The 15,419-nt window shown below is 40.9% G+C and overlaps 1 protein-coding gene across 6 annotated transcripts in view; it reads right to left on the bottom strand.

Annotated features, from left to right (window-relative positions):
• Positions 1-15,419, bottom strand: part of USP45 (ubiquitin specific peptidase 45) — an 883,181-nt gene that overhangs the window by 600,386 nt on the left and 267,376 nt on the right. For all 6 annotated transcript variants that reach the window (XM_069235543.1, XM_069235541.1, XM_069235545.1 and 3 more), the window contains one exon: positions 5,117-5,265. In XM_069235543.1, the coding sequence (XP_069091644.1) occupies positions 5,117-5,265 (149 nt within the window). The remainder of the gene's footprint in view (positions 1-5,116; positions 5,266-15,419) is intronic.

Raw genomic sequence — 15,419 nt, forward strand, 5'->3', positions numbered from 1 at the left:
TGTGTGTGCCCATATGTTTTAAATTGTACCACACGCAAGAGTTTTTGGGAGCAACCGCTAGTGTAGAAGTGAACTGACTGGTCTGTATGATTTTCGATTTTTTCATCAGATTTGTTGAGTTTGTAGTTATAGTTTTGTATTTACTTCCAATTGGTTTGTGTTTTCTTTTTTGTTAAAACAATTGTGAAAGTGGTGTGCGTGGACTGGCGCTTTACTGGAGGTGTGTGTGAGCTGGCGCTTAGCTGGCGGTGTGTGAGTTGTGACTTGCTGCTAATCACTACACACACTGCTAGCCAAACCTCAGTCCACACACTCAGTCAGCCACCAGCCGGTGTGAATACTGTGTCAGGCATGTGGGCGTATAAAAATGATGGGCCCTTGAATGGTGCTGTCTGTTGATGTGAGTGTTGTAATGTGCTGGGTCCGCTGCTGGCGGTGTGAATGGTCTTGTGTGTTTCACTTATGAAAAGTGTGTGAACCGACTGTAAAGTGGTTGTTGTGCCTTGGCACGGCTTTACAGCTTACAAGCTGTGAGATACTGGTTCAGTTTAACCTTTCAGTTGTTAACAGTATATTTCATTTGTGTGAAATCTCTCGTTAATAATAGTTTACAGTTTGAACCTTCACTCATCCTCTGGCCAAGTCCAACCAGTATGTGTGTGTACTTGAGGAACAGATGGTTGTGCAGTAAAATTTGTCTTTTTTGTCTTTCTCTTCCAGGGTGTACACTGTCTCTACAATATCGGTTGGTGTGAGTGTTGTAATGTGTAGCACCTGCGGCTCGCAGTGTGAATGGTCTTGTGTGCATCACGTATGAAAGGTGTGTGAACCGACTGTAAACCAGTATGTGTGTGTACTTGAGGAATAGATGGTTGTGCAGTAATATATGTCTCTTCTTTCTCTTCCAGGGTGTACATTGTCTGTAGGGGAAATCTACCAACTCTACATATTTTCGCAAACTAGACACCCAGGGGAGTACAGGGTAGTGTTCCTCTAGTGGATCCCAACAAGTTTTCTTACCCACAATTCCCTACAAACCTCAAAATGTGACTAAAATCACACATTTTCTTTGCATTTCTGTGCTATATTCTTCCAGAATCAGAAGGAAACCACAAACTTCCTACAATTCAGCATTTCCCCGCTTGTCCTAATAAAAATGCTGCCCACTTGTGTGGTTGGGTCTAGGGCTCACAGCAAGAACTGATCAAACTAACCTCAATGGGAGTCCTCGCAAAGGGACCCACCCTTTGTTTTATTTGTTGAGGTTCAGTCACTAGACCCAGCCACACAAGTGAGAAACCATTTTTATCAGGAGACTTGGGAAATGCTGGGTGGAAAGAAGTTTGTGTCTCCCCGTGTATTCCAGAAGGTTCTGTTGCAGAAATGTGAAGGAAAATGTGTTTTTCTAGTCCAAGTTTGAGGTTAGCAAGGGATTCTGGGTAACTAAATGTGGCGAGACCCACGCAAGTAAGCCCACCCTGGGTAAACTAAAGTGGCAAGTTTTAAAAAATGTTCAGGTTGGCTATGTTTCCCTAGGTGCCAGCTGAGCTAGGGTCCAAAAGAGAGAGCTACCCACATTGAAAAAAGAGGGTCAGCTTTGAGTGGAAAAATGTACAGGTCCATATAGCATTTTGGGCCGTTTCCTGTTGTGGGCAATATTTTTATTGGGCGACATGGGGCAATGGCTGGTGGAAGGAAGTTTGTGGCTCTCCGCTGATTCCAGAACTTTCCCTCACAAAAATAAGACGAAAATGTTTTTTTAGTCAAAGTTTAAGGTTTGCAAGGGATTCTGGTTAACTAAACTTGGCGAGAGCCATGCAAGTCAGCCCACCCTGGATACCCCTAGGTGGCTAGTTTCATTTTCTTTTTTTACAGATGCCAGATGAGCTAGGATCCAAAATCTAAAGCGGCTAACATTGGAAAAAGAAGGTCAGTTTTTGATGGAAAAATGTGCTGCGTCCATGTTGCATTTTGGCCACTTCCTGTCGCAGGCACTAGGTCTACCCACACAAGTGTGGCACCATTCTTATCAGGAGACATGTGGGAGCATAGAATCGTAGAACATTTGTTATCACCAATTGAATTTCACTGCATTAGTGCCTTTCAACTGTAAACCAGTGTACAAGAAAGATGACATTTTGAAAAATACCCTCCAAATCATTCGCCAGTACGGGTACCCCCAAATTCAGAAATGTAGAAATAACCACTGCTCTAAAACTTTAGATCTAAATAGTGCCCATTTCAGAAATACATATGTTTTCTTGATACCTATTCACTCTGCCTATTTTGCTATAAGAATTGCTCTATACTGGGTCGTCAATAAAAACTAATTGTACCGTGCAGTACAGTTGTTTGCTCTGGAAACCTTCGGTTCTTGGAAAACGTGCAAACCCTACATAGACCCGCAACCAGAAAGGTCTAGCGGACGTAATGGTATATTGCTTCTGTCAATATGGCACTGTGACAAAAAGTTACAGATGAAAAGGTAGTCATTAATGCCTGCTCTTTCCTAGCCATTTTCAATATTAATTTATTTCAGCAGTTATTTTCCTTTGAAAAACCTTGAGGAACTACACATATGACCCGTTCCTGCAATTAGAATTTTGCCTAGTTTTCAGACATGTATAGCTTTTCTGAATGACCCATGCGTTTCACACTGCTTTCAACCACTAACTGGAAGTAGGTTGAGAGCACAAAAAATAAGGAAAATGGGCTACCTCTTAGAAAAATGCCAGAACTGTGGTATACATTTTTTTTCTTTCTTTTTTTTTAATTCAGCTCTGCATATCCTGAAAGCTGGGAAGATGGTGACGTTAGCCCAGTGAACCGTTCATGGGTGCTATTTTTAGGTAAAAGACAAGACACTTTGAGCTGTAGAACTTTCTATTTTTTTTTCCAAAAAACTTACAATGTTGCTATATTTCGCCTATGTTCTCGGCCCCCTCCAGGGGAATCCACAAACCCAGGGTATCTTTAGAATCACCAGGATGATGAGGAAAAAGAACATGAATTTGGCATAGATACCTCATGTGGAAAAAGTTATGGAGCCCGGAGTGCAAACTACCTCAAATAGCCAAGAAAGGGCTCAGCACTGTGGGACCTGGGGGAGACATATAGCAGCGAAGGGGTTAAAAGTCTATAATGCGCAGAATTAGAACCTCCCAGGATCGACACTAACCCTCCAATGATGACTACAATCTTTGTAGAATTTGCTTGCTATCAGCCTCGGAAAAATACCATCTCTCATGCTTTTAGGGCAGCATTTAAAAGCCTACTTCTGCTGATTTTACCGGACACACGTATAATATTCTGCTTTATTCTTCCAAGCTGCCACATTTTTTAAGTTTGTTTATTTCTGTTGTTTGGTTCAAAATTAATGTACCTGCAGGTTTGTTTCCTATTATGTGTATCTACTGTTATGATATAACGGTCCCTAATACTGCTCGAAAGTAAACCATTTAACCATCTCTCAAGTGCCTGTTCATTTTCACTGGTATAAATCTGAATTGCACACACAACAAAGTGAGATCAGAATACGGATCCAAAATAACTCACCGCAGAAATGTTTCCAGAGAAAAGGACATAAAAATGAATGTCACAAAAATACTGCCACGAGAATAATGAACAAGAATGTGCTACCAATGAGAGAATGTGACTGTAATTCTCTGGTAGAAAAATAATTCCACAAAGTACTTTGATGGAACTCCACCTCAATGTTTTAATCTAAAAAGGAAGACCTAAATTTAGTTCTCGCTCCCCCTTGGTTAGGTCCGCTAAAATTGGTACAAAATTATTTTGCATAAACAAATCTCTGAAATGGGATGCCTACTCTTCATTACCTTATATTGCTAAATCAGGTCTTCCCCTATTTTCAGTACATATATTGGCTAGGTATCTATCTTCTTAGATACGGTATTGGATCTTTGCATCTCAAGTACATCAATCCCAGGATATGCCCTTCGGATCTAACAACTGTTTGCATGGTGTGGGGCCTGCAGGGTTACTTTACAATCCCACAGAACATTTGGTACCTTGTACAGTAGTGTATCTTGCCATAGGCAAAAAAAGAATAAGATAAGTAACAGCAGCCATCACTTATTTATTACTGTTACCAGATGATTCCATGCGACCAAGGAAGTAATCTACTAAATTCCGGCCTTTGACATTCTGCAAATTGCAATCTTAATTTCCACCACTGAAACAAATTTCACTAAACAACAAGATTACACTCGTTTGAAAATAAAACACAAAATAAATAGATAAATACATAAATACATAAATAAAATAAAACTCAGGACTAGAGCACAGGGTTCTGGTGACATGGAGTCATTTGGTAACCTTATTCATGTCATCTTGTCCACATAATGTTTCCTCTACCCCACGAAGCTGGGAAGAATTTGAGAGTCTTTGTCTCATTTATTTTCTGCGATTGGCTTTTACATTTTTCATGCATCGTCTTTGAAGTGGTCAGCTTATCATGAGAGTAGATTGTTAGCATTTGGTTTTCACTAGACTCCAAACTGTCCAATCCCACCTCTGGCCAATGAATCCTTCTAAAGGATTTATTATTTTCAGGGTACAACACTCACGCCTATCAGACCTCCACTGTGACATCAAATCCTGATAAACTCAATAGCCTTACTATCTGCGTGCTAAAGATTTTAACTGGTGGACAACAAAGTGCACTTTAATCAATTTACATTCACACTGGATTGTCCATCAGCACTTTAAACATGATAAACAAGCGTACATTTAAACAAAACTGCAACAGTTGGCAGAGTTAGCAGCAGAAGCTATGCTGTTCTGTGATTGGAGATCCACATAGTAAAGAAAAAAAACTCAGAAGTCTGCACCCAAGCCTTTATCATTACCATATCTGTGTCTGGAAGATCCACCACTATGCAATACATTTGGTCCTGCACTGCTGTCGTTTGACAAAAGATAAAAATATTTTTTTGACCAGTGTGTCTTCCCTCTGCATACGACCTTGGGGATTCTCATACCCAAACCTGCTCTATTATAAGCATTTCTTGACTCACTATACTTCCTTTGTGCAGCTCCAAGGTCCACGTTACACTATTGATTGAAATTACAAAATAAATATGTCACATCTTACCTGTACAACTGCATTGAAAAAGCACGTGTTTCCTAGATTTTGGATTCCCTTCACTAGCACAGAGATGTTGTTTATCATGTCGTTTCCTTTTATTATTTTACATGAATCACCGTTTCCTTCACAAAGTCGTATGACTTTTGCTGATGCGCCTACAAATAAAAACAAAAATTACATTAAAAGCAACACCGAAAAACTGACAAGTAGCGGTGTCTATGGTAAAAATTTTTTAACCATCTTTATTCAGTTTTTACACTGTTCCTTACAACAAGTATAACAGGAAAACAAATGCATTGTCGTTATTATGCTGTACTAGAAACAACATGATTGGTTCCAAGGGGTCACAATGTCGTGAAAATACATAATTAAGATAACATAAACAGAAATGTGAGACAATGAATTACATTAAGTGGGTGCATGTGTAGTGTAGTCATGTCTGTAGTCCACATGAGGTGGAGCCGTTGACACCACCAGTGTCTGTATGTAGGCCCAACAGTGCAGCGTATTAGCGCCCCAGTCGCGTGCTGTCCACTTGAGGGGGGGGGGGAGGGCGTACCTTGTCTATGGTAATCTTTAGAAGATAAAATAACCTATGTGTCTAAGCAGCGCAGGTCTTCATGATTGGCCTTTAGGTTAGAGGGTGTTCTGTGATACTGTATATCAGGATAGGTCAAAGTAATGACTGACCCACGGTCTTTTTTGAAGGACCCTAAATATATTTTTAACTAAGGTACGCAAAATAGCAAGCACTAACAAAGGCAACAGGTCAGTCTCATTTCAAGTCACATCATTTAGCTTTCCTAATGTTTAGGTACAGCTTCAGAAATCAGTTGAGGGCAGTTATTATCAGAAGCATCCCGGAATGGAGCAGCATCCTTGTGGGAGGGGATAAAGAGCCACCAGTGGCTCCCACAGTATTAATTTGTCTTGGTGGCTGAGGAGAAGAGCTGTGGGGTGGGCTCATAGTATAAAAAACATTTCAGTGGTGGGGGAGGAGCCAGGCAAGGATTAACGATGAGCTGCTAGGCATACAGAAGGGAAACAGCAGCCTGAATAGCATCCCTGCAGCAGAAGAGAAGAGTTGCCCGGGGCAGTCATGTTGAGAGCAGTGCCTCTGCAGTATGAACGAAGAGGCACAGGGCACACCTGCTGTGGGGGCAGCAGCCTGGCGGAAGGGGAGAGGACCAAAGTGTAGGTATTAAAGAAGAGCCTCCAAGCACAAAAATAAAGCAGCAGCAGCAGAAGATAAGAGTATTTTTATTGACTGTGTTTTATGTTACATTATGCATGATTTGTAGAGCACACTATTACCTGGGAGGGTATCCTGGCACTGAGCAGGAGTGAATCAAAGCACACACAGGGCCTAGTGAGACTACTTAACAAGCCAGGTCTTCCTTCTTGCAGAATTCAAGTGAGGAGGAGGCTCTTACGTGTAGCTGCAGGCTGTTCCATGCTTTAGGAGCGATGTAAGAGAAGGTTTGACCACTGGATCTCATTTTCCGTAAGCATGGGATTTGTGCAAACAGGACACCGGACAAGCAGAGGTTTGTTAAAGCAGATGTGACTGATGAGGTATGCTGGGCCTGTGTTATGTAGTGCGTTGAATGCATTGATGAGGACTTTGAATTGTGGTCGTTTGTCAATGGTAATCCAGCAGAGATCCTTCAGGTGTGGTGTGATGTGAGTATGACATGAAGGTTGAGAATGATTCTGGCCAGTGAATGGTCTGAAGCATTTTGCTGAGTTTTTCAGATAATAACAACACAGAGAGTGTTCCCAGGGCTTACTTGTGACCAGGGCCTGCAGGAAGGTTTTCCGGGTACTGACTGGTAGCCATTTGCAAACCTTCCTCAGCATCTTCAGGGTATGGAAGCATGATACAGTGATGGCATTGACTTGGGCAGTCATATGAAGTTTGCTATCGCTGATTATCATGAGGTTCTTAACATGTGGGTGGATGTCAATAATAGCTCTGTTGGCCACCCGGTGGAGTCCCACAGTGATGTGCTCTTCCCAAAGATAACAATTGCGGTCTTGAAGGTGTTCAACTTTAGACAGTTGGACTTCCTCCAGTGGGCAGTTTCAGTCATGCATTTAACGTGGTCCTGGTACAGGGTTGTCTTGTCCCTGAGGGAGAGAATGAGTTGTGTGTCATTAGTGTAGGAGAGGGCATTGATATCATGAGAGTGGTTGATGCTTGCTAGAAGAATAACGCATGCATTGAAGAGGATCGGGTATATTTTTCAGAAGAAATATTGACTATGGGATGTTTGCTATACTTTCAATGTAAAATAGTCCCTAATGCAGCACAATGGAAGCAGAAAGATAAACCCAAACACTCAAAGAGTAAGACAATGAGACTAATATACTTGTATGGGATTATATTAGGATTTTATTGGCAATGTCTCAAGTCAATGTCTGAAGAGTCCTGAGCCAGTGAGTGAAAGAGACAGGCCCATAATCCACTGAAAGTTTATATATACATTAATAAAAAGGTTCTTGGCTTATGTCGCACATAAAAAAGACATAACTAGCAACTGATTACATTATATTTCTACATTCACTGAATATGTGAATTTAATCAAATAATGATAATTAGATTTAAAATGGAAATTTTGTGGACAAAATAGCGACTATGCAGCACAGGTCATGACTAATTATACACTATGGTAAAGACAAATGAGTTAGAGAGTCCATTAATGTAAAAGGATTTCTGCTAATTGTATTCAGACTGACACGGATTTCAACAAATTATCAAAACAAACTGCAGAAGAAGTGTGATCTACAAGCTATCTACATTAAAACAGTAGTCAAAATTTCTCTACACTGTAACAGGGAACATCAATGCCAAATAACTATATTGTATTAAAAAGAATAAACGGCAGGTAGGTGGTAATATCCAACTAGATTTTGGAGAGAAATGGCAACAAGGATAAGTGATGTTTAAATGCATTTCAAATTATCTGTGCAAAATCCAAACAAGCCAATAAAAAAATGTTGGTTTGGTAAAGAACAATTTTTAGTATGTCTCAATACTAAACGTAGTAGGCCCTGACACACGAAAGCATGAATAAATTTAGGATCTGTAAAATTTAAAATGTGATTTTTTTATACAAATTAATTATTTGCTGGGATTTGTAAAAACTCCTTTTCATAGGCATCGTACATTCCCAAGTGCATGCCTAAACGTAAAATCAGAAGAAAATCTGACGGGGTTGGATTTACTGTTTCTTCCCATCGAAAACTTTTTTGCAAAATAACAAATCCCTTCAACTATGTTCTCAAAAAATGGCAGTATTGGGACAAGACACCCTCATTACACATTTACTCCAGAAATCAGAAGCATTAAAGTTAGATTTGCAAATTATGAGTGAAAAGCTATTGGAATTGTTGACAGAATCCACAAAATTACAACTTTCTGTATGTTATCTAAATTCGCTAACGCAGCCAAAACCTCAGGTTTCTTCTGGGATGCCCTCTGACATTATGCATGCCACTTTGTGTTTGAGATAGCCTAAAACCACATATAGAATGTAAATTCAAATCTAAACTCATCCCACTTATCTTCCTCCTTATGGTGAAAATCCTTTCTGAAATAGACTGGCTGTGTCCTCCTGTACTAACGCACTAGCCCAAGCTGCATACTCCGACTATGAACACTTATGTTTTGATGCACATAACTGATTGCAGTTTTGGTACCCATGAATATTTGGAGTCCATTTGTGGAATATGTGAATAAAATTAATGTGGGTCCTATGATCCAGTCTTCCACTTTGCCTTTAACTTTAATTATGACACATTCAATAGAGGAAGGGAATAAAACAGGAGTCATGATTTTTTTTCCCTTAAACCTATTCGGTCAGTTCAAACTGTCGACTGTGGAAATTCCTTGCACTATACCGTAGCTAACATTAAATACCTGGGAATCTTAATTCTGTCCGGTCTTCCACGCATGACTACTTCTGGGATGTTATTTTAATTATCTATCTAACAAAAACATTAAAAAAGAAAAATTGTGTAGTCCCCAAGAAATGCTTAAAGTGCAATGTTCTGAGATCATATTTACCTGTGATGCATATGGGATAATTACCACAAGGTCTTTCAAAATCCATATATCTCCCTACTAAATGGTGCATACATGGTTTGTTTTTTACCACAATAGTGATTACAATCCGTGAAAAAACGTTTTTTTAAATTACAATTACAAACCCCCAACAATTCTGCGAAAATATTTACATCAATGGACCTTATGGTTGAGAGACAATTTAGACCCTGACAACCACTAAAATTGGATAGTTATGTTTATCAGCACCACAAAAGCCATAACACACTCGAGGGGCAACTTCAACAGGGAAAAACAGATATTTGGGATTAGTTAGGGTAGAGGTGGTGCGGATAATCAAATATGCATGAAACCTTACAAAAGGATACAATGTGGTATGGCCTGAACCAACTCAAGCTGTTCGCATAACTCAGCACTCCTGGTACCCACAAGCCCATAAATCCTTCAAATATACCTTTTCACAGCCCAAAGTATGCTCTTGTGCAACTTGGGTGAAGTCATGAAGCCCACTGGCGAAAAAGGAGACCAGAATACAAACACAATAACAGTTCACCTAGACCAGGCTAAAAATTAAATTAATATCCTCAGATTGATTCGTGGGAGCAGTGACTGTGCATCAAACAGACTATAGTAAGGATGATGAGTGACCTCAACTGAATTTCATATATCATATATTTATTTGCGTATTAAGTAAAAATGTTTCATCATTTGTGTGTTTGATGAATGTCTGTTGCGGTATTTGTTGTGTATTGTTTTTTGCTGTTCAAATCATCAAAAATGCTTCGGCCAGGGTCCATAGTTTCCAGTAATGTCTCAGTGTGGATTCCCGGATTCTGACAAAGATTCAGTCAGGGTACTAAGGTTCTAGAAATGACCAAGGTGGCTTCACAGAAGTCAAAGGTTTTAGAAACACTGACCTGGACCGTCTAAAGGAATGTCTAGATGAACTACAAAGTTTTATTTGGTTGAAAGGAGCACTGCATACATGAAAGAAATTACTGTATATGGAAAAAGTCTAGCGATGACATGCATAAAGAACGAAAACTTGGATGCACTAGCCTGGCTAAATAACACACACTGGAAAGTCTAGTCATAAACCTCCCTCTCCATGATCTCTCTCAAAAATCCATTGGTGCGCGTCTTGCTTATAGTGATCACAACACTGTTTCTCTGAATTGCTAGAGGGACGAACACGTTCGAGGTACAATAATATAATTTTATCCAGAATTTACCATCATTGTCAAAGAAGCAAGAAGAGCCTTCAACGAGATAAAGAAGAAATTAGGCACCAGTGATTGCCAACATGCCTTCCTACATCTTGCTTGTCTGAAAGTATGCTGGGAGGATGAAAATCTGCTTGGAAAACCTGACAAAGCTACACATTTTTAAAGAAATATTGAGGAAACAGTGGGGAAGAGAACAGTAAAAAAGAGGGGCCAATGAGAGCCGAATCTGCATGCCAGGACCTTGTCGACCCCAGTGATGATTAATAGGACTGAAATGGTGGGCAAACGCCAGCCTTTACCTACGCATGTATGTACTGATGTCTGCATAATATTTGACGAGTCTCAAGGGATACTGACTGGGGCTGGGACTAGATACATTTTACATTTAGTCATAAAAAGGGTTGCGGGATTTGAGTAGTTCCATACCTCACTTCATATTGCTTATGTTTGGACTTATACCTATTGTGGTGTTGTTTTTTTTATTGCTTGATTCACTGACTGGTTATATATATAAATAATGTTGTAGAACCTTAAATACATTCTAGATAGAAAATAATTGCTGTGTTTGGGAGACGGACTAGGATTAAAGGCTATGCACTTCACTCATCAGTAAACCAATAATTCTACTGTCATGAATGTGATGGAGTTAAATAACTAAAAAAAAAAGTGATACAAAACTTTCATATACAGAAAAATAATTGACGTGGACTTTTTACAAAAACAGTTTGCTACAAATATGGTGTACCAAAAGATTCTTTTCACCCTACAGATCATATTCTCGTTAAATATCTATGATTATATGTAATTCCATTGGTTTTATATATTTAACAGTTACATATGACCTGGGAGGATAGAAACACACTAGTATGCAGCACACTTCTTGACATCCCCATCACTAATGCATACGGTTTTAAGAATGATATCCAAAAGTATCAGAAAATACTGACCTGAAACCACAGACCTGTCCTGCGTTATTACACTATATGGGAAGCATTTGAAGAAGTTATAATGCAATCCATGCAGGGGCACCTCCCACCCAACCCCCCCCCCCCCTCACCTCTCCACCCCCACAACCCCTTCCCTCCCCCTCATCAAGAGCAGGGGACTAGAAGAAGTTACATTGACAGAACTATCCAATTCAATAACACAAATGAAGAGCTGAAAGACTCTGGGGCCTAATGGGATTCTGGAGGAATGCCATATAAAGACACTCATCAGTGCTGGGTCCCTCACCTTCTTAATATGTGTAAGAGGGCCAGAGAAATGGGGGAACTGGCACCTGATCTATAGCATGTGATTACTGCAGGAATTCTCAAGAAAGGGAAACCCAAAAATGCCTGCAGGTCCTATGGACACGTTTTCCTGTTGAACACAGAAAAGAAAATGGTACCAAAAATTCTGCCATAGCACTTGGTAAAAGTTGTCACAACACTGGGTCATAGTATACAGACGGGATTCATGCCGAAAAGGTCCACTCAACCTGCTTAACTGGTTAGGCAAGATGAAATATAGACAGCTACAGCTGGCCAATACGGCGCTAGACACAGAAAATGTGTTTGATTCTCTTGACTGGACCTATGTTTTTCAGGTCCTTGAGGCCTTTGGATTCAGCCCAGAATGTTATCAAAGGATGGCCCTGCTTTGTAGGAGACCTACGGCAGTGGTAGAAGTGACTGTGGTAACTTTTAAAACCTTCTGTCTTTCACGCTCTCCCGACAGGGAATGCAGTCTGTCCCCCTTTATCTTCACTGTTTGCATGGAACCTCTGGAACACTGGAACGCTGGATCAGAGTGAGAGCCTATGTTGTGAGATTTCCTGATGCTGCAGGATAACCAATAATTTTTCAATACATGCAATGTTTTGCTGTACCTCTCTAAAGCCGGATCCTCTTTGTCTGCTGTTCTTTCAATCTTTTGAAATGTTGAGAAATACGCGTAATACAGGATTGATTGAGACAAAAAGATTCTCTAACAACCAGTGGTCTGGACAGCTGTGACGGGTGAGCTCCATGGTCTCGTTCAGTCAAATGCAGGTTTCAGATTTGTGGGAACTGAAATTGCACCCAGCATGCTGGTGTTCCTAGAGAAAAACGTGGGGGTGGACCTTTGAGAGTTTAAAAGAGAAGTTAAGCAGTGGCAGATAAACTCGCTCTTGTTGCTACGGAGAGTGGCCATATTTAAAATTATTATGTTAACTAAATTCCAGTACATCCAGCAAAATACGCCTCACCCGATATCAGACTATTTCTTTGACTAAAAAACAAAAAGAGGGGGACCGGGAGGTTAGTGGTCCAGTGTACAGTCTCCCAAACAAAGTTCCTAGAAAAATAAAGGTACACTGTTCCAATAATTAGGGCAACGGAGGACCTAATTCAACAGGAGCAAGAGCCCTCACGCATCACATTGGATGACTGGCTTCATCATCGGGACAGCTCCTCGTTAGGAATACCAAATTGTAGTATCCGAGCAATAAAGGAGAGTTTGCTCGGATACTACAATTTGGTATTCCTTCTGCAAGATTCCACCACTACTATTGGAGCAACACGGTTAAGAGCCCCCTTCGGGGAGCCCGTTAGGCATTGCAGCACCGGCCTAGCGAGGAGCTGTCCCGATGATGAAGCCAGTCATCCAATGTGATGCGTGAGGGCTCTTGCTCCTGTTGAATTAGGTCCTCTATTGCCCTAATCATTGGAACAGTGTACCTTTATTTTTCTAGGAACTTTATTTCTTTGACTAGACAGATAGAACTCTGTGACTGTTCTCTGGGATGGGGGCCCGACCGAGAATCGCTCTGCACACATTACAATGTGTAGAACATAATGGCAGCCTCTGGCTCACAGGTATAAGAGCCTATAATGCGGCTTCACAACTTCAGTTTATTAATGACTAGAGATCCACTTTACAGATCTGGATGGAGCCACACTTCTACATTCACAAACTGTACAGGAGTTTTTAAGAAGGGAACTGATGGGGAAACTAGGGTGTCTCAGACAACTTGGGACAATGCTCTGAGATAAATGGGGGTGTAAAATAATCTCTTGAGGGAAACTGCCCCAAGGCAGGGGAACAAACTGGGGAGACTAACAGGATTCAAAAAGTGGGAGCTCATTGGTATCTCAAAACTAGGAGACAATTCACAATGACTTCATAAAGTCCTTTGAGAACCTGCAGGAGAAATACAACCAGGCGCCCACCTCGAGATACAATTACCTACCAGTTAGGCATGTCCTCGTGGCAGTGAGAGGGGACTGGACAGGTCTGCCTGACAGCAGTCTGTTGGAAAGCAGAATAATACAGTAGGAATTTACAGGCAAACCCATCTTCTCCGTATATATCAAACTCTTACCAATAGACCAGACAACTTACTGAAACTTAGAGCGGAGTGGGGGGGGACCTGGGTCAATTAGAGGACATTGACTGGGAAGCAGCACTGATGTACAGGCCCAACTGAGACTAATTCAACTGAAATATTTCAGAGAGTCTAGTAAAACCAGAGCAGATTATATAAAACGGGAAGGTCACAATCTCCACTTTGCACATGCTGCAATGCTACTGATGGGAATTTCATACAATTTGGGAATGACAGTGACCCAAAATTAATGGGCTAAGATAACAAGTCTAATTGTTAGCGACCATAAAGGTCCATGTACCTAGTAACCTTCAGTTCATGATTTTGGGGATTCCATGCAACATACACTTGCCCAGAAGACAACTGTTCTGTACATTGGGTTTTGTGTTAGCAAAACAGGATATAGTTAAAATGTGGAGTATACAGGCTGCCCCAATCAAACTAATGTGGCCCACAGGAATGGCAGCCTGCTTGAAGGCAGAAAGGGCAGTCTATGAGGGGAAAGGCTACCCACACCAGTTTAGAAACATATGGGGAGGTAGGACAGCTTATAACGATATACTCTAGGAGACTCTGATCGCTTAAGGAAATGACACCTCACAAATGCCAAAGTAGTGCCAAACAACATTATGGGGGGTGCGACTAATTGTATACCGAAATGGAAGGTAGGAAGGCTGGGCAGGTTGCCCCCAGTTGAACATGAGCGAAAAATGATGTTTACATTACTGAATGTACTTGATCGGTGTACTGTTGATACTGTATGTTACATAATATGTCTTTGTGATAAACTAAATAATAAATAACCCTAAGGCCATTTTGAATGTGCTTACCTAATACCATGAAAAACTGTACTCCTTGAAAACGACAGCTGACCCCGCATACACCACTCAGTGCTTACAGAAACTAAGCTTGCCCAGTTGAATTACACCGAAAGACCTACCCTTATAGCATTCCTTTCCCTAGATGTATTTTTTGCAGCCACAGGTAACCTAACCAAAAGCAAAGCTCCAGAATTAGAAGGACTCACTGCAAAGTTCAATAAAACATACACAGTAGACTGCCTGCAACTGCTACCAATAAATACTGAGGCAAATTAATCTCTCTTTAGAGGCAATAACATTACCGAAACCTGTCAAAAACAGCTGCCTGTGTTAATTGTATTGGCCACTGTTGCTTTTGAAGTTAGACAGAAAAATCCTTGCACAAGTTAGTCAACTGATTAACCCTCCAGTGGCACAGCCTGGTGCTCCCTGATCAGAAGGATTTGTGCCAGGAAGGAAGCTGTAACTTAGCATTTACAGGTTGTTTGCAATAATGCATCAAATAGATCCAGAGCTGCTGACAATATTGGTTTGCTTGGACACCAAGAAGGCATTTGAAGGGTTGTTTATGAACTTGCAGATTGTAGGAAATCATCTTTTTTGACATGGTTAGACCCCACTTTTTGCCTGGTTTCTGCTGTGGCTTTTACTGTTAGTGTACTCGGTCCCTGACAAACAGGTCCCCTGTGCCAGATCTCTTTCCCCAAAACTGCACAGTTGTTTTTCCCAATTGGCAAGCTCTTTAGCTACCACTGTAAGTCTAAGTAAATGGTTCCCCTTGTACCTAGGACCTGGGGTACTGAGGAAGGTCTCGGAGGGCTGCAACACCAGTTGTGTCACCCTCAAG

The sequence above is a fragment of the Pleurodeles waltl genome, chromosome 5 (assembly GCF_031143425.1).
Source record: "Pleurodeles waltl isolate 20211129_DDA chromosome 5, aPleWal1.hap1.20221129, whole genome shotgun sequence".
Taxonomy (NCBI): Eukaryota; Metazoa; Chordata; class Amphibia; order Caudata; family Salamandridae; genus Pleurodeles; species Pleurodeles waltl.